At 43.7% G+C, this 27261-nt stretch overlaps 1 protein-coding gene across 2 annotated transcripts in view; it reads right to left on the reverse strand.

Moving 5' to 3' along the window:
- Positions 1 to 561: 561 nt before the first annotated feature.
- cdc42se1 (CDC42 small effector 1) overlaps positions 562 to 27261 on the reverse strand; it is a 30435-nt gene continuing 3735 nt past the window's right edge. The window contains exons 1-5 of one of the 2 annotated variants that reach the window (XM_038724401.1): positions 20212 to 20363; positions 18937 to 19290; positions 11315 to 11419; positions 8194 to 8265; positions 562 to 6907 (exon numbers count right to left, since the gene is read on the reverse strand). In XM_038724401.1, coding sequence (XP_038580329.1) covers positions 8197 to 8265; positions 11315 to 11419; positions 18937 to 19086 — 324 coding nt within the window. In that variant the 5' untranslated portion in view covers positions 19087 to 19290; positions 20212 to 20363 and the 3' untranslated portion in view covers positions 562 to 6907; positions 8194 to 8196. Of the gene's footprint in view, positions 6908 to 8193; positions 8266 to 11314; positions 11420 to 18936; positions 19291 to 20211; positions 20364 to 27261 lie in introns of those variants that run through there. The other variant, XM_038724400.1, reaches the window with a different exon arrangement.

Below are 27261 nucleotides of genomic sequence, written 5' to 3' on the forward strand. Positions count from 1 at the left end.
GCAACTCCCAACAAAGATCATTTAGAGACAAGATGTATCACTCCATAGCTAAAACGAAGCCTTCAACACAGGCTGAAAAGAGGAGCTGCAGCAATGTGTAGTATGACAAAAATATAACCATGTAAACCTGTTCTGGTACAACCTCTGAATAAGATGAGGAACCTGAAAATGAGCAGAATAACACCTCTTTAACCAGGAAACCTCTTACAGACCAATCGAGTGTTATATGAGGAGCATTTAAAGGGAAGCGGCTGGACTACAAACGAGCTGTTTTCAGTTCAGAGCAGAGTTTTCTGTGGGAGATGGGAACTCACTTTGGGCTTTTTCACTTTGCAAACCTGTTACAGCACAAAAAAGGAATATAACTCAATAAAGGAGAGGGAAAAAGCCAAAAAGCAGAATACCAACTCTTTAAAGTCATCTCCAGCCTCCACAGCTCTGTGTGTCTCAGGGAGATAAATAAACAACAAACTGTTTCATATGAAGGTTTCTGATCGTCGCTGTGGAATTTCAGGAATTTTCAACACCTGAAGCCATTTTTAAAACAAACAGACACACAAACAGAAGAAACAGCAGATTTATTGTCTGTCAGGAGAAACGTGTTACATAACGAGCACCAACATAAATCTGGATCTATGCGGAGGAGGAGGTTACATAACCACACCAAAACACCACAAAATACAAAAACTAATCATCACACATTCACACAAACAAAACATCTCTGAAAATGCTGTGTGAACAACACCGATGCTTTTTACTGGACGGGCGATTTGAGCTCTGAATGAATCTGAGATTTATTCATGACTTCAAAGATACACTTCCTGATGTTGTTACGACACATCCCAACTCAGTGTTCATGCGTCAGCCAGAGAAACGGCGTACAGGTCGATGGTGCAGCAGCTTATTACGAGACCGATGCGCTTCGTGATTGTTTCCTTTGGCTGGATGAATATTACGCATGATCCATGTAGGCCTACCGCTGCAGCTGGGGGCTCCCGCAGCGCCGCTCAACTTTCTAAATTCTTCCCTCTCACGGTAGAAAAAGAAAGGTCAGGTCGTAAACACGGCCTCCTGGTACGTTCACATTCAGCTCCAGGCCCACACGCTTGCAGCTATTAATGATTTAGCAGTAAGAATCATCAAAGCGAGCTCCCCCGACAGCTATGGTATATTTTCAAAATGCTATTTTATGCATGCAGCCACAAACAGCACAAATGTACGTTTTTATAAACATAATCATGAACCGGATGACGTTACCAGCTGAAAGGTCGGGTAAAAGTGGAAACCAGAAAGTGAGCATGAGCAGCAGGATGTAAAATACACCTGACTGACGAGGCTTGTTAACTACATGATGGTCCCACACATTTATTTATTTACTGTCACTATGCAGTGCTCGTTTCACATCCTGGTAAAACTGTTAATACTATAGTTTAACAGAATGTGCACTGGCCTACTGCGCTTTAACTATGAGCCGTGGTATTTGTGCTGAATGAGGTGCATCATGTCCTGTGACCACCTGTAGCACTCCGCCGCCGCTCTCAGATCTTAAACTGTTGTCGGAAATATGTCAGCGCGTGTTGTTGACTTTGTGCTCTGTGTTGCGAATTTCTGTATTCTAGTAGCTGTATGGATTTAACCTTTTTAGGCCAACATCGGGTTGGTGTTGGGTTTGAAAGTAGGACCGTTTTTGAACCTCATCGTGTCGTTTTGGTGCCTAAACCGAAACCAAACTACCACAGTTTTCCAAGTGTTCAACATCACGTGACTTACGTTACGTACTGAACTGGTACCTGCCAACTCTCGTACATGTCACTTTGGGACATTTGAAATCGGCCTCTTTGGTCGTTCAGATTTGAGAACGTCTTGGACAAATTTGGAGGCGACTAAAACAAAACCAGGAAGTGGACCTTTCATGTCAGGATTGTGGCGTTTTATCAAATTCTTATGAAGCAGCTCTGGAACTTAAAAATTGTATTTTCTCGGCAGATAGGAACCTCGGTCCACTTCTGGACTTCAGGGGCTCTGTAAAGTTCTGACTTCAGTTACTAAACTCAGACTTTTAGAAAATGTCTTGTCATCTTTAAACGTGGACGCAGGTTCATGTTCAGAGTGTTTCTCAAATCTCTCCTGTTGGCAGATTCTCACTGAAACAGCAGGAAGTTCCTCACGTTACGATGTTACATCTGTTTTCGTGCTCATACTTTTCTGGACCACAAACCACAACCAGCGCCACAGCTGAGCGCGACACCTGTCAATCACGCAAACGCGCATTTAATTCACATTAGAAGAAGTGAAATAATGTCCAGAGAGAGTTTTATCACAGCAGCACCTAGTGGACACCAGAGGAACTGCACCTAAACGCACCTGAGCTCAGCTGTGGCGGCTGCTGATTGGTTCATGTGATCCAGATATCAGGGAGCGTAAAATTCTCAAATAATTCTCATTTGACTTTTTCTTCATGAACTCCTGCAGGTTTTGAAAAACATCTGATGATCAATAGTCTTAACAGATACACTCAAACAACACTAACATATATATATATATATATTCAGAAAAAGATACAATAATACAAACACAGTTCAAGAAATCAGCATCTTTGATAAACAACAAAATAAGCATGAACATATTTGATCTTGACTGAACAGGTTCAACAGATGAGAAAACTTCTTCTCTCGTCTCTAAACGTTGCCGTGTGATTTCTGCGCGAGATTAAAAATGACAGCTCCCGAGTGTGGGGGGAGGAAGAGGAAGAGAGGAACTATGGTTGTGATAAACAACAGGGGCCAGACTTTGGCTTCCTGAGAACAGGTCTGAGCAGAGCGGTCGACAACAACAGAAACCCCCGAGAGACGGCGCTGACGTCGGGTTTTGAACTTAACTGTGAAGACGTGAACTCAGTGTTACATAATCAGGGTGTTTCCCTTGTAAACATCAGACCCTGGTTTCAGAAACGCTTCCAGAAACTGTGGCAGGTAAACACCTGATCCAGGTTTCTGATCTGAGCCGGTCGGTACAGACGTGAGACCTGGATACTGTTGTGAAAACACTAATGTGCATTTAAAGATCCTCAATGAAACTAGAGAAACTTACTGGGCTGTGAAGTCCAGTAAGAGGACGTGGTTCAGTACGTGCTACACATACATGGACCTTTTCCACATATGTCGTTTTAAATATTAAAGTTGCTCAGATTGAACCGGTTGGGTTTTTTTCTGCCCAACCCGAACTGCGAATAAAATAATTGCATTGAGCTAATTGTTGCAGAGATGCGTCTTCACCTCATGCGGCGTCGAACAAACCCGTTCTCATCCCAGGGCGTCACGTATGGACGCTTGGTCAAGACCCATCGGCGTTGCTTTTTAACGTCCTGGGTACTTAGATAGACTTTCAAAATAAAAACTAGTGAAGCGTCACAATTGGGTTAGGTTTCGGAAAAGATCACGCTTTGGGTTAAAATAAGTACGCTAGTTACGTAACTAAAAAGAATCAATGTTGACTTTTTGGTTCACACGGGAAACGAGCATTGGTCTCCTGAGTGGAAGTTCGGTTTCTGACTCACCCGTCCACCCAAACAACCTGTTTACACTCACCAACTCGTCACAGATGGATGCGTGGTCAAGATCCATCGGTGTCAGTTTGTAACGCACTGGGGATCCCTGTAGCGTCATAGTTCCACGCAGTCGGGGAAGCCCTGTCTGTCGGGGAAGCGTCAGACTGTGACAGTAAAGGCAGGTATATGATATTTAACAGAAAAGACTGACTAAGGAGGTGGATGGAGGGCCAGGACCCCGACTTTGAACCAGGAGACCGGGGTTCGTGTCCCGTGTGAAACAGAAAGTCAACATTAAATGTTTTTATTGAAGTTACGTTAATTGCGTAATTTACGCAAGTGACGTAAGTGAACTTGCGTGTTAACTGACCTACGTAGTTATTTTAACCCCAACCAGGATCTTTTTCGAACCATAACAAAGTATTTTTGTTGCCTAAACCTGCAATGTTTCATGAGTTTTATAACGTGCCGTTTCAAAATGCCGATGTTTTGAAACGCTAGCGTTTTATTATATAAATTTTTTTTGCATATTTATTGTTGCTAACTTTACCGGACGTTGCATATTTATTGTTGCTAACTTAACGTCTAAAAACGACGCCAAAGGGCCTTGACTAAGCGTCCATATTGTGTTTTTGCATTTACATGCGATCGCGCCACGTCTGAACTTCTCTTCACGTATGAGCACAACTTCAGATTTAAGTCCTGGCTGATTAGGCGCCACCTGTGGTTACTGTTGGTAACCGCGACTGCGTGTTAACAGTTCACACGTCGACCGCTGGGGGCAGCAAACACACGGTGAGACGCTGCTCTGTCAGAAATACAGCAGAAGAAGAACAGATTTGAAAAACTCGCTCAGCCTCTTGACTTTTGGCTCCGTGTTAGAAGCTGTTTACCATCTCTTGTTGACGCTATCAGCTGATCAAACCCACATGACTGAGGGTCACATGGTGTGAAATCAGCATTTTAATTGGCTGGTTGTGGTTTTTAAAGAGTCTTACTCAGTGCAGCTGGTTTTGGAAATGAAACAGAGTCTTTCAGAAAGAGGAGCTGAGGGAGGAGGAAGTGTAAAAACTCCCACGCCCTGAGGAGTCCAGTGAACACACCACGCTGTCCTGAGGGAAACTGAGATGAGCAGCAGCGGCTCAGATTTTCCTTGAATAGACGTTTTGGCCTCTTCAGTCTCAGGCCGCGGGGAGGAAATGGCCGACCGCCATGGCGTGACTCAGCGGTGGTGTAGACAACAGCTGAGGGCTGAATTGCAGTTTGGATGGATTTCCCCCCTTTTGAGTTAATGCTGTTCAGTCTGAGTGGGTCTTTTTATCTGTTTTAATATCTTTTTAATTCTATGTTTAAAAAAGTGGAGCAGAGCAGAATTTGCTGAAAATCAAATCAGCCATTTCTGAAATGCTACCTTGTGTGTGTTATAAGATTAGTTTTGTCCAGCCGGAGACATAAATCACCACAACAGTCCTGTCTGAGTAAAATCTACAGTTTCATCAATAGAAGTCTGGTGCAGGGACGTGGGAACCTCTGAGGAGGTCATGTGCACATATTTCTGTTAAGTAGGGGCAGTTTATTTCAATTCAGTTTTATTTATATAGTGCCAATTCCTAACAGAAGTTATCTTCTAAAGCTCTCTTTGTAATATTTACAGAACAGGCAAGGAAAACCCTCCCTTAATGGGTTTCTTAAAGGTTGCTTTTAATATATTTTAAACTACATATCTATCTTAAAAATACTAAATAAATTAATGGGATTTCATGTTTTTCACTGTGAAATATTTAGACTCTAATATAAGGGGGTGCATAGATGAAATGTATAAATAAAAAGCAAATGTATGTTTAAATACACAGATAATTGCATGGAGTTTGGTTGGTGGATTGGGTTACAGTTTCTTTTAATATAGTGCTGTAATTAAACATTTTTTCTGGAATTTGATTCATTAATAAAAGTTCAAATCAGGTTTCTTTTTGGCATTAAGGCAAAACAAAGCCACTAAAAATTCTTTACTTAACAAAGGATTTCTAAGCCATTTCTTTCCCACGCCCAAGACTCCATACACATATCAGGTGATCCAAATTAAGGCCCAGACCCGAAGGTTGTGACACTCTTGAATTAGCGCACATCTGCCTCACAGTGTCACCTTCACCGCTTTGCTTCCCTGCTTCAGTTAATCGGGATGTTTGATCAGAAAGGACAAAAATAAACAGTGACATCAGAAGCAATCACACAGAAGGTCACCCAAAAAACAGCAGAAATAACGTCTGTGTAAAAAACACGATATAAAGCAGTTACACTCTTAATACTTGATCTTCCCACCAAATGCAGCACGAAATGTTTTAAACAAAAGTCCTGCAAATGTCTCAAGGTGGCCTCCGTAGTGAAAAGCTTCTCAAAATACGTCAGTTTAAGACCCGTTTAGGGCCCCGAACCACAGCTTAAGTAGTCAAAAACAAACAGAAAGATAACTTTTGGCATAAAACATTTTTGCACAAGTGGAAATAAAGAACTTTTACAAAAACGGGTAATTTTCTAATGAGAGTTTTGAACTGTGCGTGCAGTTCCCTCTGAGAGTCGAGGAAGCAACGTTTATATTTAACTTGGTGGAATATTAAGACCATATGACATCAGACACACACACACACAATCAAGGGACTTTCCCATAACCTAAAATAAGAGTCTTTAATCATTCAGCACCAGCAGTGGGGCTGGGCAGAGTGAGGCATCCTGGGAGTTGAAGTCCAATGATGTTGTCACAGAGGCCGGTGGGGTTGGGGTTGGGAAACAGTAAAAAAAACAAGAAAATAAAGGGTGTAATAATTCTTTAGAAGCCGAAGCACAATGAAGCATCCTGGGAAATGAAGTCCAGTGAGGAAGCACTAGGCAGCTGGCGGGGGTGGGTAGGTGGTGAGCGGGGGGGGGGGGGGTGCTTTCCACCAGCATGATGGATTGTGGGATTGTATAACCCTCTGAGCCGCCTGCCTCCTGTAAGGTTTAGAGAGAGCTTCCCTGTGGATGCAGGGAAATGTAGTGTTTTTGTGTTTTGTGACACTTTAAAGCCAAATTTTCCATTTATCGTATATCCCGAACAGAACTGGATTCTGGGAAGTGGAGTCCAGTGGTGTCATCTATGAGTTTGGTTTAATACTGACGGGGGAAACCGCTTCATGTCTGCCGTCTTGGTGGTGAATACAAGAACAACAAGCGGACTTTTTATTTTTCCTCGATCCAATTTTTTTTTTCGTAAAATCCTTAAAAAGGAGATCTGGCTCTTCCGGGTCGGGACAGCGCCCCCTGCAGCTGGCTCGTTAAGAGGAGAATGATGAGGAGGGAAGAGCAGGTCGGTCAGCTGATCGACTTCTGGAAAACAATAAACACACAGGATGAAGTCAGCAACTGTCCTGTCAGCGCCCCCTACAGGCCGCAGAGCTCATTACAGCCACACTGAGGAAACTACAGTATCTAACAAAGTGAGTCCACCCCTCACATTTTTGTATCTGATTATATATCTTTTCATGTGACAACACTGAAGAAATGACACTTTGCTCCAGTGTAAAGTAGTGAGTGCGCAACTTGTTAACGGTGTAAATTTGCTGTCCCCTCAAAATAACCTATGTTACTCTTGACAGGCCCCCGAAGCCAATTACCGTTACCCTAACCAGCACAGGGTGTGTGCCTAAACCCAAGTTACTGATTATATGCATGTCGCCTGCCTCACGGCTGATGTGCTAACAAACAGGGTTTGTGCATTACCACCACCACTCCACTAGATGGCGCTGTCACAAAAGAACTACGGTCCTAGAACTGCGGCCCCAGGACTGCAGCTTTATAATATTGGCCTGAACAGCAGAAGAGATAAACATGCAAAGTGTGTCCTGAAGGTGGGGCTAGAGGAAACAACATGGTGTCACTAGGTGCGTTTGATTCGCAGCACTGACTCAATGTTCCCAGGAAACTTTACTTATTTTTTTTAATTGCTGATGTGCGTTACGCCCACTTGCCCGGCTCACGTTCTGGCGCCCATTCTGGCGCAGCTACCCGCCATCTTTAACCTGCTGGGTACAATAGGCCAGGTACATACCTCTAAATCTTAAATCAAAATATTAAAAATATGCTTTAGGGATGAAACGGTGATGGGGTTAGGCAGGTGGTGGTTAAGGGGGTGTGTTTACTTGTATATGCTACATAGTGAGGACCAAAAAACATGTTTAACCAAGAGAGTGAGGACGTTTTTAGGAAGTGAGGACATTTTGGCTGGTCCTCACAACTTCAAAGGGCTGTTTGAAGGTTAAGACCTTGTTTTAAGGGTTAAGTTAGAATTAGGTTTTGGTTAGGGTCAGAATTGTAGTTGTGAATGCATTATGTAAATGTAAATGCTCCGTACTTGTATAGCGCCTTTCTAGTCTTTTCGACCACTCAAAGCGCTTTTACACTACATCTGCATTCACCAGTCATACACATTCATACACTGAGCCTAAGTGCTCAAACGGAAACTAACATTCACACACATTCATACAGTGGCGGAACAAACCTTCCGATTAACGGCCAACCCGCTCTACCTCCTGAGCCACAGCCGCCCCATGTCAGTGACAGTCCTCACAAAGATAGAAGTACAAGGATGTGTGTGTGTGTGTGTGTGTGTTTACCGGCTATAACAGGCTGTTCCTGCCGTTCATGCTCGGGCCTTTAGACCTCATCTGTTCCTGAACTGGCCCCGACTGTATGTACACACAGACACACACAGAACACGATCAATATACCCGATTGCCTGGAAATACTCAGTACGATCTTTGCCTAAACCAAACCAAATTGTGAGGTTTCACAACGTTAACCACTTGTTTTATTTTGAAAGTCTAACCGGACAATTCTTAATTATTCCTTCTACTTCTGCACATTTTGGAGTGGCCTTTTATTGTGGCCAGCCTAAGGCCTTTTATTGTGGCCAGCGTAAGGCCTTTTATTGTGTCCAGCCTAAGGCCTTTTATTGTGGCCAGCGTAAGGCCTTTTATTGTGTCCAGCCTAAGGCCTTTTATTGTGGCCAGCGTAAGGCCTTTTATTGTGGCCAGCGTAAGGCCTTTTATTGTGTCCAGCCTAAGGCCTTTTATTGTGTCCAGCGTAAGGCCTTTTATTGTGTCCAGCCTAAGGCCTTTTATTGTGTCCAGCCTAAGGCCTTTTATTGTGTCCAGCCTAAGGCCTTTTATTGTGTCCAGCCTAAGGCCTTTTATTGTGTCCAGCCTAAGGCACACCTGTGCAATCCCCATGCTGTCTGATCAGCATCTTGATATGCCACACCTGTGAGGTGGATGGATTATATCGGCAAATTTGGGGATTTTGACAGATTTGTGAACAATATTTGAGAGAAATAAGCCTTTTGTCAACATTTCTTGTGTATCTGTAATGTGTATCTATGGTTTATATTTACCATTGATTATTTAGTTCAGTCAGTTTGTGTGTTTTTAGATTTTCTGTTCATAACTTGAGGAAACGAAGGAGGGAAGCGAGTCGGTGAGGAAGGATACCTGTGACCTTTGACCTCATCAGAGAGGAAGACGACCTCCTGACCAATCATCACACAGATGAGGTCATCAAAGGGCAGCTTTAAGTCTGTAAGTGTCTTTGTGGCTTTATAAGTTTTTATTTGATTTGATTGTGTCAGAACTGCAGCTGAACTCTAACAGACCAGATGAGACGCTGAAATAGAAACAGGAAGGACGCCGCGCTGCGTGACACTTCCTGACACACACACACACACACACACACACACACACACACACACTTCCCGTCTGTGGTGAAGCAGCTGATCCATCAGCGTCTCCTCTGTCTCCATGTCGGACTGATTTCTGCTCTTTACTCTCGCCAGCATCAGGTCCATCAGTAGGTCTTAAGTTAGGCCGTGACCACAGAAGAAGTCAGGTGACGTAGTATAAAGAGTGACAGTCTGTTATGCTGCTTTCACAACAACGCGGCTTTTAAATTCCCGTTATGCTTATCACTTGAGTTTGACCGGTGCACTACTGCGGACACACAACGCGACAACATGAATGAACACAACCCGCCATTACTTCAGCGGCATGAACTCAAAATAAACACTTTGCTTGCAATTTCAACTCACGCGATGTTTCGCAAGGTCGCACACCATCTCATCCTGCGCGCCGCCCGGCAGGAAATTGTGTCCCTCAGTGTCTTTGCATTAACTTTAAGTGAAGTAAACTCAGGAGACTGAAAATCAAAGGTGACGTGTTTTAAGTTAAGTTTTGTAGATGTCTTCAGTCATGTGACTTATTTTAACAGAAACCACCATCTTGTCCTAAACCCGACCAAACTACGACTGTTTCACAGCTTTTACCACGTGATCTGCGTCACATGACTGCGTCGACGTATTTAGTCGTTGAGGTTTGAGGACGTGTCGGAACATTCATGTTCTGCTGCGTTCTGAAACTCAGGCAGATTTACTTCAGGCCACATGGTCATGTGGTCAAAGATGTCTCAGGGAGCATCGGGCTTATCAAAGCATGATGGGATTTGTAGTTTTTCTCTTCTTTAAAATGTCTCGTAACGTCCAGCACAGCAGCGGAAACTCATTTATCTTAAACCGGAAAACTGAAACAAGTTTCGTCAGCTAACCAGTAAGTGAGGCCTTTTGATCTCGCAGTCAAACCAAGTTTAAGCTGCAGCTTCAGCAAGAGAATAAAATGTTCTGAAGAATAAGAATAAAATCACAGCAGCTGATGACATCATCGTGTACGTCTTCATTTAAACCCCGCCTCTTTAAAGGACGACTTAGCTGTTAAATATTTTATACTTATTTTATTAATATTTTATATTTGTTTTAGACAGACAGGTGAACAGACAGACAGGTGAACAGACAGACAGGTGAACACACAGACAGGTGAACAGACAGACAGACAGGTAAACACACAGACAGACAGGTAAACACACAGACAGGTAAACACACAGACAGGTAAACACACAGACAGGTGAACAGACAGACAGGTGAACAGACAGACAGGTAAACAGACAGACAGACAGGTAAACAGACAGACAGACAGGTAAACAGACAGACAGGTAAACAGACAGACAGGTAAACAGACAGACAGACAGGTAAACAGACAGACAGACAGGTAAACAGACAGACAGACAGGTAAACAGACAGACAGGTGAACAGACAGACAGGTAAACAGACAGACAGGTAAACAGACAGACAGACAGGTAAACAGACAGACAGACAGGTAAACAGACAGACAGACAGGTAAACAGACAGACAGGTAAACAGACAGACAGGTAAACACACAGACAGGTGAACAGACAGACAGGTAAAAAGAAAGGTAAACAGACAGACAGGTAAACAGACAGACAGGTGAACACACAGACAGGTAAACAGACAGACAGGTAAAAAGAAAGGTAAACAGACAGACAGGTAAACAGACAGACAGGTAAAAAGAAAGGTAAACAGACAGACAGGTAAAAAGAAAGGTGAACAGACAGACAGGTAAACAGACAGAAAGGTAAACAGACAGACAGGTGAACACACAGACAGGTAAACAGACAGGTAAACAGACAGACAGGTAAACAGACAGACAGGTAAAAAGAAAGGTAAACAGACAGACAGGTAAACAGACAGACAGGTAAACAGACAGACAGGTGAACAGACAGACAGGTGAACAGACAGACAGGTGAACAGACAGACAGGTGAACAGACAGACAGGTGAACAGACAGGTGAACAGACAGGTGAACAGACAGGTGAACAGACAGGTGTGATGTCTCACCGGCTGCAGTCCCTCTGCCATCTCTCCCGAGCCGATGTGTGTGAGGTGGATGAAGTTTGTCGGCTCTCCGATCATGCTGCGATCAATCTTCCTCCTCTTCTTCTTCTACACACACACACACACACACACACACACACACACACACACACACACACACAGGTGATTGGCTGAGAGGTTAGTCAGTGTGTCATACAGGTGTGTGCTGCTCACGTCTCTGCACGTCCTCGTGCTCAGAGACTCACGTCATCGTTCAGTTTCTAACATGTTAAAATGATTCTGCTGCCACAGCGTCACACAGTTTATACCATGTTTAATTAGATTTCAGGATCAATAACTGCATAACATAGTAGTATCGTAGTATCGTAGTAACAAAGTAGTATCTGTTATTATTACTGGCAGCAGCAGAACAGCAGTACAGAAGTACTTCTAGTATTGGCAGTACTAGTAGCTTTAGTTTCTTTAGCAGTAGCTTTACAGGTTCAGTCCAAGAACACGACCACATGACTGAACAGCAGAGAGGCTTTAATGAAGTTATGAATCCTCGTCCTCAGCGGCTCTCCGTGCTGCGTTCAGGGACACGCTGAGCTCTGGCAAACAGCCAGCGAACGCCTCATTAAAACCCCATTCTGCTCCCAGAGTCCAGATAATCCTGCTGTGAGGAAACGAGAGCTGATCCAGAACACATCTGAGCCACAATCAGAACAGTTTAGATCTGATCTAAGAGGCTTACGTTCCTCAGGATTAATGAGCTCTTACGTAACCACAGCAGGACTGAAGCGAAGGGGGGGCGGCGACCCGGGTCAGGACCACAAGTCTGGCTCTGTTAGATCACAAGACGTTTAGTATGCAGATGTTCTTAGAATGTTTACTGCTCACAGACTGGTTTCATGTCGAGAGTCTGACCCATCAGGCTCAGCGGTGCTGGAGGTATTTGCTGGCAAACATCTGCACTGCCGTCCAATCAGCAGCAACCAGCTATGTAAACAGGAAGTCAGTGTAGAATCACAAGCTCGCATAGCTTAAGATAAATCTTTAAATTTCCTGATGAGTTTCTGGTCTCAGTCTCTAGTTTCAAGTCTTCTTCAACACAGCATGATGTTCATTTAGTAAATTATGGTCCCATTTAGAGGAACAGAGACCAGGAAGCAGGGGAGGCTTTAGGGCGGGGCTACAAGCTGACTGACAACCTGTCAGTCAGGATAGAGGCGACTCGTATCCGCTGCTCTGTGACATTTAACCAGCGCCGCTGAAAAAGCTCATCAGGAGTCGGCTGCTCATTTTCCAGGTAAGAACGTTTTGAGGCCGCTCAGCCAGATCATCACAAAGACCAGATACAGATAGCGGTTCTGAAGAGGAACGAGCATCAGTCACCTCCTCTACATGGGTGACTCCAAGCTGTGTGCCAGGAATGAGCGAACATCGACTCACCGATCCAAACTACCAGGATCTACAGCAACGACAGGGTTTCCAGACTTTCCCATGACTCTCCAAACCTAGTTTGGATTGTCTCCATGACCTCAAACTTTTCCTCCTGACTGTCTCTTTGTTTCAGTCTGAAAAACATCTGACTAAGTTTAAGTCTCGCTGCTCCTCGCTGCCTGGGATTCCCTGATATTCCAGGATTTCCCTGACTGATCTGGAGTTGTTGTTTCACAGCTGATGCAGCTCATGATGACGGGAAGACGGACGGACACTCGGACTGATCTGAGAGCAGTAACATAACGTAACGCCGAGGCCGACGACCACGAGGGATTAAAAACAGCTGATCATCATTATCATCATCATTATGTCATCAGTGAGTCACCAAATCAGGGAACAGGCTGGACCTTCAAAATAAGAGCGGCAGGGGAAGGATGTAAAAGTACAAATACCACACAGTAAAAATACTGTATAATAATAAAAATAAATACAAGTATTTTTACAACTAAAAGTCCTTCATTGATCTGCTGTACAAGTATGTGAGTAAGTACTAAAGCAGTAAAAGTATGTGATTATAATCAGGCCTGCGGGTATTTAAGCAGTACAGTGTCCCTGTTGTACTATGATGTATCCTCCCATCAGATTATTATTCCTCATCATTAATGTAAAGCACAAGTAGAAAGACTCAAGCCAAGTACAAGTACCTCAAATGTGTACTTAAGTACAGTGAGTAAATGTTATAGAGGCGGTTACATCATATCTCCGCCCGAGCCTTCACAAAGGAGCTCAGTTTAACTTCCTGAGTCGCTGTGTGTTTATTAAAAGTGTATTGTTGCAGAACAAACAGAAAACTATAAATACAGACGGCTTCACTCCCTGCAGCTCAGAGAGGAGAAACCTTTTTTATTTCTGTCGATTACTTTTCAGATTATTCATCCCCTTCCTGTCCAGAGAAAACGGGGACATTAGCCAGATTAGCATTGCTGCAGTTTAAAGTACCAAACCGGTTATAAAGGAGTTAAAACGCACATTAATGCAGCGGGAACATCAGACAGACAACATTTTACTGCAACAGGAGTACTTTTACTGCGACAATACATACTTTTACTTCAGTAAGGTTTTGAATGCAGGACTTTTACTTTTCACAGTGTGGTATTAGTACTTTTACTGCAGTACTTCTTCCACCGCTGGCGTACCAAGTGTTAAATGACCACAGGACTAACAGTGAGACCTGAGCAGCGACTCACACTGCAGAAACTGAGCTCTCAAAAACAAGGAAAAAAGCAATAAAATGGGGGAAATATTACTTAAAAATGATCTGCCAACAGAACAAGAACATTTAACTCGCTACTTAAGGACAAAACAACTTGAAACAAGTGAAATTCTCGAACGTAAAAGCCGCCTGGTAAGAAAAAACATCTTGTCAGACAAAAAACAAGCATGTTTTGCCTTCAATTAAGATAATTAATCTTGTTAAGATTTAGTGCCACTTTCTGTTAAAAACAAAAAGTTCTCAGATCATTTATCATGCAAGTAAAACAACAGGCATCGCCCGCCGTCGGTATCCGGCCGGTCCACCAAAACAGGCGCCCTCACCCGTGTAACTCCTCCCACAGCTTTATATATATATATATATATATATATATATATATATATATATATATTAGCTCTTAACTCTGTGCATGTCTTTGCTTCATGCTTGTTTTTATTCCGTGTGAGTTGAGTCACAGAATATTTGTGATGAACATTAAAGTTTTTTCTGTTCTCAGAAGCCGGCGACAAACTGCGTTCCCCTGACTGGCTGACAGCAGAAACGGCAGCCATCTTGGCGACGCCTCCGGGCAGCTATTTCAGACTAACCACACCAGGCTGCTGTCTGAATGAATGGGGAGAGAGCCAGAACGGCGTAGCCACGACGTCTCTGAAGCCTCTTCGCCATCTTGGTTTTTTGGAACCAGACGTGACCATATTTGGACGAGAGGGTGTAGCTAGTTAGCTTTGTTGTAATTTATGTTAACTGTTATGTTAGCTGGGATGCTAATTTTAGTTAGCGACAAACAGCCTGAAAACAAAATGTACTTCCTGGAAAAATGAGCAGCGACTCCTGATGAGGTTTTTCTGCGGCGCTGGTTAAAATGTACGCAGAGCGGCGGATACGAGTCGCCTCTATCCTGATTGACAGGTTGTCAGTCAGCTTGTAGCCCCGCCCTAAAGCCTCCCCTGCTTCCTGGTCTCTGTTCCTCTAAATGGGACCATAATTTACTAAATGAACATCATGCTGTGTTGAAGAAGACTTGAAACTAGCGACTGAGACCAGAAACTCATCAGGAAAGTGTTTACTGAGGGAATAAATCAGCTGACAAGTAGAAACATTTTCTCACAGACTTCTATAGAGTCGCCCCCTGCTGGCTGCTGGAGAGGACGCAGGTTTAAGGCGCTTCAGCTCTCGGAGCCGGAGCCCCCTGCTGGCCGCTAGAGAGGACGCAGGTTTAAGTCGCCCCCTGCTGGCCGCTAGAGAGGACGCAGGTTTAAGTCGCCCCCTGCTGGCCGCTAGAGAGGACGCAGGTTTAAGTCGCCCCCTGCTGGCCGCTAGAGAGGACGCAGGTTTAAGTCGCCCCCTGCTGGCCGCTAGAGAGGACGCAGGTTTAAGTCGCCCCCTGCTGGCCGCTAGAGAGGACGCAGGTTTAAGTCGCCCCCTGCTGGCCGCTAGAGAGGACGCAGGTTTAAGTCGCCCCCTGCTGGCCGCTAGAGAGGACGCAGGTTTAAGTCGCCCCCTGCTGGCCGCTAGAGAGGACGCAGGTTTAAGTCGCCCCCTGCTGGCCGTTGGAGAGGACGCAGGTTTAAGTCGCCCCCTGCTGGCCGTTGGAGAGGACGCAGGTTTAAGTCGCCCCCTGCTGGCTGCTGGAGAGGACGCAGGTTTAAGTCGCCCCCTGCTGGCTGCTGGAGAGAGAGCAGGTTTAAGTCGCCCCCTGCTGGCTGCTAGAGAGGACGCAGGTTTAAGTCGCCCCCTGCTGGCTGCTGGAGAGGACGCAGGTTTAAGTCGCCCCCTGCTGGCTGCTAGAGAGGACGCAGGTTTAAGTCGCCCCCTGCTGGCCGATAGAGAGGACGCAGGTTTAAGTCGCCCCCTGCTGGCCGATAGAGAGGACGCAGGTTTAAGTCGCCCCCTGCTGGCTGCTAGAGAGGACGCAGGTTTAAGTCGCCCCCTGCTGGCTGCTAGAGAGGACGCAGGTTTAAGTCGCCCCCTGCTGGCCGATAGAGAGGACGCAGGTTTAAGTCGCCCCCTGCTGGCCGATAGAGAGGACGCAGGTTTAAGTCGCCCCCTGCTGGCCGATAGAGAGGACGCAGGTTTAAGTCGCCCCCTGCTGGCTGCTAGAGAGGACGCAGGTTTAAGTCGCCCCCTGCTGGCTGCTGGAGAGGACGCAGGTTTAAGTCGCCCCTGCTGGCTGCTAGAGAGGACGCAGGTTTAAGTCGCCCCCTGCTGGCTGCTAGAGAGGACGCAGGTTTAAGTCGCCCCCTGCTGGCTGCTAGAGAGGACGCAGGTTTAAGTCGCCCCCTGCTGGCTGCTAGAGAGGACGCAGGTTTAAGTCGCCCCCTGCTGGCCGCTGGAGAGGACGCAGGTTTAAGTCGCCCCCTGCTGGCTGCTGGAGAGGACGCAGGTTTAAGTCGCCCCCTGCTGGCCGATAGAGAGGACGCAGGTTTAAGTCGCCCCCTGCTGGCCGATAGAGAGGACGCAGGTTTAAGTCGCCCCCTGCTGGCTGCTAGAGAGGACGCAGGTTTAAGTCGCCCCCTGCTGGCTGCTGGAGAGGACGCAGGTTTAAGTCGCCCCCTGCTGGCTGCTAGAGAGGACGCAGGTTTAAGTCGCCCCCTGCTGGCTGCTAGAGAGGACGCAGGTTTAAGTCGCCCCCTGCTGGCTGCTAGAGAGGACGCAGGTTTCAGGCTTCACTATTGGCTTCACCTGTTTGATGCTCTAAGAACAAACGTCTTATTAGTGCATCGCGTCACCCAAATTACAAATTAAATCCTTTCTCTCCTCGTTCTGGTGGCGTAAATAAGTTCATAAATAATAAGGTCTCCAGGTCAAAATCACTGACGGTGAATGTGATTCATGAAATACGACATCACATTAACGGGAACACGTCTCCTCAGAAACAGTTTCCAAACAAACAAAGTGTTTGTGACATTATGTGGCCAGAGGGCGTCGGCCTGCAGCAGGTCGGGGTTCACGGTGAAACAGGAAGAGGAAGTTCTGCCGCCTGTTTCCTCTTGAGTAAAATCCAGCAGTTGAGAGAGTTTTCCCTCACTGACACTTCAGATTATCTGATTCACAGGAGGAAAAACACAAACGCTGGCCAGCTGCCCTCTGAACTCAGTGAAAACCACGTTCAGTAACTGAAGCTTCTGTAGGTGAAGATCATCTCAGGTTTTTTAATCTCATGAATAATCTGATTCAGCCTGTGTTTTTAATGTCCGTGAGTTCAGATCTGACTGAGAAGCGGTGCGATTTTTGACAGAAATCTTGCAGCAGTCTGGCGCAAACGCTTCCTGCTGACTGTGTTGATAAGCGGTCGAATCAGCAGCCAAACTGTTTTTGGTTTGAAACCCTCTGAATTACCCTTTAGCGTCGCTTTAGCTCGTGTAGGGCTAAAGTTAGCAACAATAAATATGCAACATCTGGTTAGACTTTCAAAATAAAACTAGTGGTTAACAATGTGAAACATCGTAATTTGGTTATGTTTGTGAAAAGATCATGGTTTAGCTTAAAATAACTACATTACTTATGTCTTAAAGTAACGTTACTTACGTACGTTGTGTAAGTCACGTAACTTATGTACATTATGTAATAGGGCTGCACAATATTGGAATAAACTTTCTATTCTGAGATATATTGTGAGATGAAAAAAATGTAGGAATTTTCACCAGGTGACTTAAATTGCTCTATTTGAAAAGAATTAAGCATCCTGGAATTATTGGGATGTTTTTGTAGGGAAATGCATAGAAAATAAGGTAAACATTAAATTTTCTCTTTTTTTGAGTGCAAACCATCCTTTCTACAGCTTTAATGCAGTAAACATTTTAAACAAAATGCTAAAAATATCAGCCCCCTGAGGGCTTTACAAAAGTCTTTTTGGTTTTCTCCTGTTCCTCCCTTATTTTCAAGTTGTGGTCGACAACTAACGGGGACAACTGATCAATAACTATGGAGCCTGCTTGTCTTTAAATCAGAGTAAATTATGTTCCATCGCTCGTCTCTTGTAGATCAGTCATGGAAAACGAGAACTGTCTGAGTTTTCCTTTGTATCAAGCAGCAACAAAGTTTAGGTGTTTCACACATCCTGCGATGTGATTATTACGCACGGCCACATTGCGATGACGATGCTGAAACGATATATTGTGCAGCCCTCTTTTGTAAGTGATATATAAACTCTTCTTTCTCTCAGGTAACAAACGCCAGTCTCCTGAGTGAAAGTCCAGCTTTTGTCCCACCCGTCCGCCTCAAACACCTCTTTACTTTTCTGTTATTCACAGAAGCACTTTTAGCGTTGAACAAGGCGCTGAAGGCGGCCGTGTGTGTTTGTACCAGACGCCGACTGACGGGATGAAGCAACACCTTCTCACCTCTGACTCCTCACATATTGACGCTTGGTCGAGGCCCTTTAGCGTCATTTTTTTAGACGTTTAAGGCTCCGCAACAACAAATATGCAACATCTGGTTAGACTTTCAAAATAAAATGCTAATGTTTCGAAACATCGACATTTTGAAACGGCACGTTATTAAAGTCAGAAAACGCTGCAGTTTGGTTCAGTTTAGGCACAAAAAGTACTCGGTTTGGGTCAAACGTAGGTCAATTAACAAGCTCACCAACGTCACCTGCGGAACTTACGCAATTTACATAACTTAAATAAAAATATGTAATGTTGACTTTCTGTTTCACGCGGAACCTGAACCCTGGTCTCCCGGTTCAAAGTCGGGGTTCTGGCCCTCCATCCACCTTCTTACTCTTTTCTGTTAAACATCATCTACCTGCCTTTACCGTCACAAACCGACGCTACAGGGCTCCCCCCCCCACTGCGTTCAACTGTGACGCTACAGGGATCCCCAGTGCGTTACAAACTGAAGCTGATGGCTCTTGACTTCGCGTCCATATGTGACGAGTCGGGAGGGAGGACGGGTTGAACTTTTAGGTTATGGTTAGTTTACTCACCGGCGGTGGTTTAGCCACCACGCAGCAGCCCATTTTGTGCCAGAAGTCGCTCATGCCGACGCTCCGTGTGTCCAGCGGCCGGCCGCCGCTCTCTGCTGCCGCCCTGCAGGCCGGGGGGGGGACTGCAGCCTGTGGGTAATCCTGTGGCATTCAGACAAAAACTGCAGACCCAAAACCCCAAAATGTGCCCCGCGTCAGGCTGAAAGCTGTCCGGAGAAGAAAATACAAAAATAAAAACTGGATATCCAGAAGAAGCTCTGAGAGGAACGTGTAAAATGAACTGGGTCCTCCGTGTTAATGGATCCAAAATCTGTTGAATCCAAACGTCTCCTGAGCTGCAGCTTCAGGTTTGATCTGTGGAGGAAAAAACAAACAAGTTACAGACACATTTTCACAAGTTTCTGTCTTTTATTCAGACTTCTGCCCAGATGAAGGACGTCCACAGATCTGTGGCGAAACCTGCAGCTGCTTGTGTAACTTCATCTTTTGCAATCAGACGTTTGTTTTTTTTTCCCTCACTAGTGAACATTTTTATCTGTCAGAGATTCATTTCATCGCCTCGCTGGTTTTCTGTCTGAACAAGTCTGAAACACGAACCGCCTCGTGTCATCCTGAGCTGCGATTGGTTCGTTGACACACAGATCCAGTTCTGTGTAAAAGAGCAACTCTTTTATAAATGTTCACTTGCTTTGTTACACTGGAGACCAGAACAAAGTAAAAACCCGTGATGTTCTCCTGCAAATAAACTCAGACATGGTCGAGACTTTTGGGTCACAGTTTGAGAAATAAAAATCTTGGCAGCAACATTTGGACCGACTGAAGCAGGTCAGGTTTGTTTGCTCATGAATTAAAGTTTTTTAATTTGGAGAGAAAGAGGGTTCTTCTCTTGGATGTAAAGATAATCAATAACAGGTCTGGGCTCGTGGAAACAGTTTCGAACACACACAGACGCCTTTATTTAACCACATTCATTTCCTGACCAACGGTGATGCAGTTTGAGTCATTTCTGTGTTATTTTGCTCTAAATTGCTGCAACATTTAAAAAGTCAACAGGAAATAAATGACAACAACCCAATTAGCTGCAGTTAAAAAGGTCCTTTGGTTCAGATAGTAAAAGAAAGGAGGAGAGTTTTTCAGCAAGAGATCCTGAATGTGCAGCTTTTATTAAAAACTGAAATTATTCAGTTAACAGTTCTAATCAGAAAGTTTATCATTACTTTTTAAATGAGTAATAAGTCGTTGATTACACTTTTCAGTATCGTGCCAAACACTGACCTCAACTCCCAAACAGCCAAATAAAACGTCCTGAAACTCAAACGTAGTCCTCACAAAGACAGAAGAACCAGAATCCTCTCTCTCACTGAGCTGCATGGGAACCAAACCTCAGAGAGACGTCAGCACAGCGAACACATTAAGCATGACTAAACACCGGGTGTGGTCCAAACACAACGCAACACACACTCTCACACACACCTACACACACTGACACAACGCACACTGACACAACGCACACTGACACAACGCACACTGACACAACGCACACTGACACAACGCACACTGACACAACGCACACTGACACAACGCACACACTCGGGCTTGTAAAACTGAAATGAAAGAGTGTTTCTGGATGTTTTGTTCTTGTTGTTTCCAGATGAAACTGATCCTGAGACAGGACACGTTGGTCTGTCAGCGCTGAGGCCACTTTATTATAAAACTCTTCCTCCGGTCTGTAACCTCACCTCCAAAACGCTTCAGACGAGTCTCAAAAGAAGCTCGTTGCAACAAAACACCACATCTTTGAGCTCTGAATGATGTTTCACATACATCCGTACTTCACTGTACTGACTGGACTAAAGGATACGTAGCCACAATGTTATTTCTCTACATCCAAGGAGGTTAAACTCAGCTCGACTGTTAGACCCTCTTAGGCCGAGAGGCTTCTTCAGTTCTGACGGGCTGGCAGGAACCGGCGTTATCACATGAGGCCGAATGTGAGTGTTTGTTGCAACCTGTTCTCATCGCAGGGCTTCACATACGGACGCTTGGTCAAGACACCTTGGCGTCGCTTGTTAACGCCCTGCATACCCTTAAGGGTCGTTTTTGGACGTGTAGGGCTCCGCGGTGAAGTCATCAAGAATAAATAAGCAACATCTGGTTAGACTTTCAAAATAAAACAAGTTTTTTTAATGTTGTTAAACGTTGCAATTTAGTTAAGGTTTAGGACAAGATCATGGTTTGGGTTAAAATAACAGTACGTGACTTAACTTACGTTACTTGCATAACCTAAATAAAACATTGAATGTTTCACATGGGAAACGAGTACCGGTCTCCTGGGGGAAAGTCCGGTTTTGCCCCATCCACCTACTTAGTCGGACTTCACTGTTAAATATCCTACAGCTACTTTTAGCGTTCATAACCGACGCTACAGGGCTTCGGTGTGTTGAACCATGGCGCTAAGGGGATCCCCAGTGCGTCACAAACTGACGCTGGAGTTGGAGTGAGAACAGGCCGTTTGTTTCCTGGGAACACAGAACGCTCACGTCTGGCCTTGGGTGGGAGCACCTTGTTTATCTCTATCGTAAGCTTGTTTATCCCTCTATCGTAAGCTTGTTTATCCCTCTATCGTAAGCTTGTTTATCTCTTTCATAAGCTTGTTTATCCCTCTATCGTAAGCTTGTTTATCCCTCTATCGTAAGCTTGTTTATCCCTCTATCGTAAGCTTGTTTATCCCTCTATCGTAAGCTTGTTTATCCCTCTATCGTAAGCTTGTTTATCCCTTTCATAAGCTTGTTTATCCCTCTATCGTAAGCTTGTTTATCCCTCTATCGTAAGCTTGTTTATCCCTCTATCGTAAGCTTGTTTATCTCTTATCGTAAGCTTGTTTATCTCTATCGTAAGCTTGTTTATCCCTCTATCGTAAGCTTGTTTATCCCTCTATCGTAAGCTTGTTTATCCCTCTATCGTAAGCTTGTTTATCTCTATCGTAAGCTTGTTTATCTCTATCGTAAGCTTGTTTATCTCTATCGTAAGCTTGTTTATCTCTTTCATAAGCTTGTTTATCTCTTTCATAAGCTTGTTTATCCCTCTATCGTAAGCTTGTTTATCCCTCTATCGTAAGCTTGTTTATCCCTCTATCGTAAGCTTGTTTATCCCTCTATCGTAAGCTTGTTTATCCCTCTATCGTAAGCTTGTTTATCTCTTATCGTAAGCTTGTTTATCTCTATCGTAAGCTTGTTTATCCCTCTATCGTAAGCTTGTTTATCCCTCTATCGTAAGCTTGTTTATCTCTTATCGTAAGCTTGTTTATCTCTATCGTAAGCTTGTTTATCCCTCTATCATAAGCTTGTTTATCTCTTTCGTAAGCTTGTTTATCTCTTATCGTAAGCTTGTTTATCTCTATCGTAAGCATGTTTATCTCTATCGTAAGCATGTTTATCTCTATCGTAAGATTGTTTATCTCTATCGTAAGCTTGTTTATCCCTCTATCATAAGCTTGTTTATCTCTTTCGTAAGCTTGTTTATCTTGGTTTGAACTGATTATTTAAACCAGTGAACGGTACTTGCTCTGCTGGCGTCTTGTGGTTTCCCTGTGTCCTCGCTGAACGTGATCACTGAAAGCAATGAAACTGGTCCACACAGACTTCTGTTTCTGGGCTGCGTACAGAGTTTGGACAAAGTGACTGCAGCTTTAAATGACGTATTTTAGTAATACAAAACACCTGCAGAAACAACAACAACCCTGTGTGTACCTGATACACAGGTGAGCTTTGGCCTCAGGTGAGAGAGGAACAGACTGATGAGTGTAATAAAACACAGAGAACCTGAACAGCCCTCTGTTAGCTTTAGCTTCAGTCTGTTAGCATCATATGTTTATGTGTAAGTATTTTGCTCTGAAATGAAATAGTCACGAGCTAAACACTAATTTGCTAGCGCTCGTCAGTCACAACATTTCTCTTTCTGACGCTGTGTTCAATGAGGTTTACACTCATCATCATTATTGAACTCATCATTGATTTCACCATCTGTACGCTGCTGTGGCTTCAACAATCAATCTGCGATGTTTATCTTTCCAAACCTCCTCCAGCTGCTACGTTCTTTGTGAAAGAGGGAAAGTCAAGGTCCGACTCGACTGCATGATAAGAGGGGTGTTTCTATTTCCAGTCTGTGCTCTGGTCCTGGACTTCTGGAGTCTGTCCAACACATATCAGCAGATGATAAAGGGAGAATGTGTAGAGGACGGAGACACGAGAGACATGTAGCTTCAAGCTTTACATCCAGCAGAGATCAGCAGGGAGGAATGTAAACCTTCACAGCCGCAGGGCTTAATATTCAGACATACGTTCCACCTGGAGGAGGACAGATCAAGACTTCCTGTTTGAGCTGGATGCACAAACTGTTTTGTTTCCTTACTCCAAATTCACCCTGAGCGATCTGCAGGAAGAAATGCGGTGTGACAAGCACCTCTTTTTGTGTGCACATGCCTAAAGTTCCCTGGTTCCCGTTACTGACCCTCTGAATACAGTCCTGATCCTGGTCAGGTCCACATGGCAGGATCAGAATACATCTACAACCCAACCAACCAGTCAGAACACAACAACGTAGCAACCGACCAATCGGAACACGTCTGAAACCAAACCAATCATTTGGTCAGCTCCAGTTCTGAATAAAGTCGAAACGTGATTTTGTATCTGTGTTTTCTGTCTTCACTCTTGGAGTTTCACACATGCCGCTGTTCTCCTGGTGTTTTAGTTTGTTCACTGGGTTTGAAACCGTGTAAACTGGTGCACATCTGTGACAAACTGGTCTGTGATCAGTCATTAAATTACCTGTACGAACACCAGTAGGTGGCGCTAACTTCTCTGTTCAGCAGATTCATGACTTCATTTAAACCTCAGAGCCTGGAGAGTGTGCACAAGAGTGTGTGAATATTTGTCCCATGATGTCAGCGTGAGGAGGAAGAACAGGAAAACTGTGTGGAGACGGTGGAGTGAACCAACAGCTGCAGGGGGAAACACAGGCTGCCCCCCCCCCCACTTCCTGTCTGATGGTCCGGTCCGATCTGCTGTAAGTTTGAATTTTGGGAACTTGAAGTTTGTCGAGCAGCTCAGAGGAAAAAAAAAGTTTAACAGTGGAAGTGCGTTTACTGAAGTACTCATATTTTTATTTACATTTCATACTTTCTACAGTTAATTATTTTATATATACACACATTATATATATATATATATATATATATATATACACACACACACACACACACATTATATATATATACACACATTATATATATATACACACATTATATATATATATATATATATATATATATATATGTGTGTATGCACACAAAACACATGAGCTTTATAATGATGCAGCGTTATAGATGAAACAGACTCCTGATCTGGGATGTCAGTGAACGCACCGCTCAGACAGACGTACGGTGGCCCGGAGGTCACACACAGAAACCCACACGATCAGCTGAGAGAGGGACTGAAGGCTTTATTAAACGTTTGTCTGCTTTTATCCATCAGTCTACGTTTTATCGCTTTTCATTGAACCCCAGTTTCTGACAGAACAGGAAAACTGCATCTTCACACTACAGACCTGGAACAATCTAAAGATCTCAAATTAGAGAAGTGTAATTTAAGAGCGTCATAAAGAATGTGCTGAAGGAGGCATGTGGTTGTTTTTCATGAAAGGCCTTTGAGTAGCTGTGAATCTTCTCACGTCGGGTTGTATTTTAACATGTTGTGTTTATCTGTACGGCTGCTTCTCGCTGCTACAGGTCTGATTCTGATCTCAGTGGGACTTCCTGGTAAAACAAAGGTAAAATAAAATAACTGAAGCAAAAGATAAAACTCTAAATATTCTGATCGACTTATTAATAAAAGATATTTATTGAAGTAACTTTAGGAGAAACGGCAGGTTTGTGGAGTTGGTCATGATAATACGTCAGCAGTCTTCAATCAATAAATATAGAAAAACTGCTTATTATTCACATTATCAGGGGAGCAAACAACAAAACAGCTGCTTTGATTTTGTTTTCGGTCACTTTTTACTGAAACTAAACTCGTTATTATATATTTTCTGCTCCGGTTTGTCTTTGTTTCCAAATTCATTCCTGTTTATTAATATCTTATCAATACATTTTACTGTTGTTGATGTCACGGGGCGTTTTGCTGCTGGGGGTATTTTAGGGATTTCACACAGACATTTCTTTCTTCAGTGAAATGTAAACACACTGCAGACGCAGCGTCTGATTGGTTGATCATGTCTCTTTCACTTCTACATTTTTCATCTAAACTTAAAGATAAATTCAGTTTCTGATCAGCTCTTCAGTTGCCAGATGTTTCACTTCCTCTTTCTAAACGCAGACACTCACTTCCTGTTCCAGCTTGTCACTTCCTGTTCAGCACACAGCGATCTGTGATAAGAAACAGGAGCCATGGAGGACGTTTAGAGCTGCTCACTGAGTGCTGCCTTTATTCTAATGGTGTACACATTTGAGGTACTTGTACTTCACCACATCTCAGAGGGGAATATTTTTACTTCACTACATTTATCTGACAGCTTTAGTCACAAAACACATGAAGAGTTTATAAAATCTGATGATAAATTAGATTATAGATTAAACAGCAGAAACAATCGGTCGATTAATCGGTCAGTTGAAGCTGAAGTCTTTTTCCTGTAAAACATTCGATGTTTCAGCTTCTCTCAAGCTGCTTTTCCTCTGAATGATTGTAATATTTGTAATTACAGCTGCTCAATGAATCGCTCAGAGTCATTGTTTGAGAAAAAATGCCCAAATTTAGGACCACAATGGAAATAAATCGTCTGACTTTATTGTGTTTCATCCTTTTGATGGCATCTCTTGCTGCGACGCTTTTATATTTACAATCAATAAAGGAGTTCAATCAATCCTCTGATTCTTTCCTCCTCTGTGACAGTAAACTGAATATATTTGGACTGTGGACAAAACAAGACGTTTGAGGACGTCGTCTTGAGCTTTGAGAAACACTGATCACAATTTTTCACTGTTTTCTGACATTTTATAGACCAAAAAAAACAAATCGATTAATCAAGAAAATAGATAAATTAATAGATAAATAAAAGATATATAAACTAATCATCAGATGCAGCTCTTATTGTGAAGGCGTCTCTTTGGACTCTGGGTAACTGTGACGGCACAATCTTTACAAACCAAACGATCGATGGAGGAAATAATCAGCAGATTGATCCAGAATGAAAAGAATCATCAGTCTGATACTGAACAGTTCAGAACGAGCTCCACCGTAGTAGATTTGAGTACTTCCTTCAGCTCTGCCATAAACTACTAATATTCCTTTTATTTCATGTAATTTATTATAAAACTAACCAGGAACAGAGAGAGAGAGTAGGTCAGGGTGATAGAGAGACTATTATCTACAGCAGGACAGCAGAGAGAGCGAGCAGCTTCACAATGAGCTCTTTTCATTCAGACTCTTAAAGGAAAAACTTTGCGGCTGGTTAACGGTCGACTGAACGGTTTCTCCTGTTTTAACACAACGAACGTCTTTCACGTCTCCTCAGTTCTGCTTTTCCATTAGTGGCAGTTCGAGACCCAATCGGCCTCTGATGGTTCATTTAAAACACAAAACAATCAGGAGTCACATCCTTTATCGCTGGAAGGACATACGTTGCTAATCAGGCTCTAGAAAAGAAATGTTCACCCCAAAATAAAGATTTCAACAGCAACAATTTATAAAATTAGTGCAGCGTCTTAAGGTACAGAGCAGGTTGCCAAGTCCAGTCAGTGAGCTCAGGTTGAGGTTCTGGTCTCAGACAGGATACCAAGTCTTCAGGAAGCTGCGCAACAACTGCGACTGCAGTTTCCCAACATGTTGAACTATCCCTTTAACTTACATTAGTCTAACATGACACACATTCTCACTCCCAACTCTAGCAATGATTAATATGCAATGCCAGGTTAGACTTTAAATAAAAACTAGTGGTTAACGTTGTGAAATGTCGCAGTTCGGTTAGGTTTAGGAAAAGATCAGGTTTTGGGTTAAAATAACTTCACTTGACTGAAGTTACAGGTGAAAATCCAGTTTCTGACCCATCTGTCCACCCCACCCCCTCTTTACTCAGACCTTTTCTGTTATTTATATACTAAACCTACTTTGAGTGTTCAAAAACTACTGAGGGGCTTCCCAGTGCGTTACAAACTAACTAACTGAGCATGCGTCCATATGTGACGAGCTAGGAGTGAGAATGTGTTGCATATGATTTCAGCTGCTTAAGCCTGAAACAGTCAAACTAGCTAACTAATCCAAACTAACCAGT

The sequence above is a fragment of the Micropterus salmoides genome, unplaced genomic scaffold, assembly GCF_014851395.1.
Source record: "Micropterus salmoides isolate LMB-PRFRI ecotype aquatic unplaced genomic scaffold, ASM1485139v1 Ms_hic_scaffold_17, whole genome shotgun sequence".
NCBI lineage: Eukaryota > Metazoa > Chordata > Actinopteri > Centrarchiformes > Centrarchidae > Micropterus > Micropterus salmoides.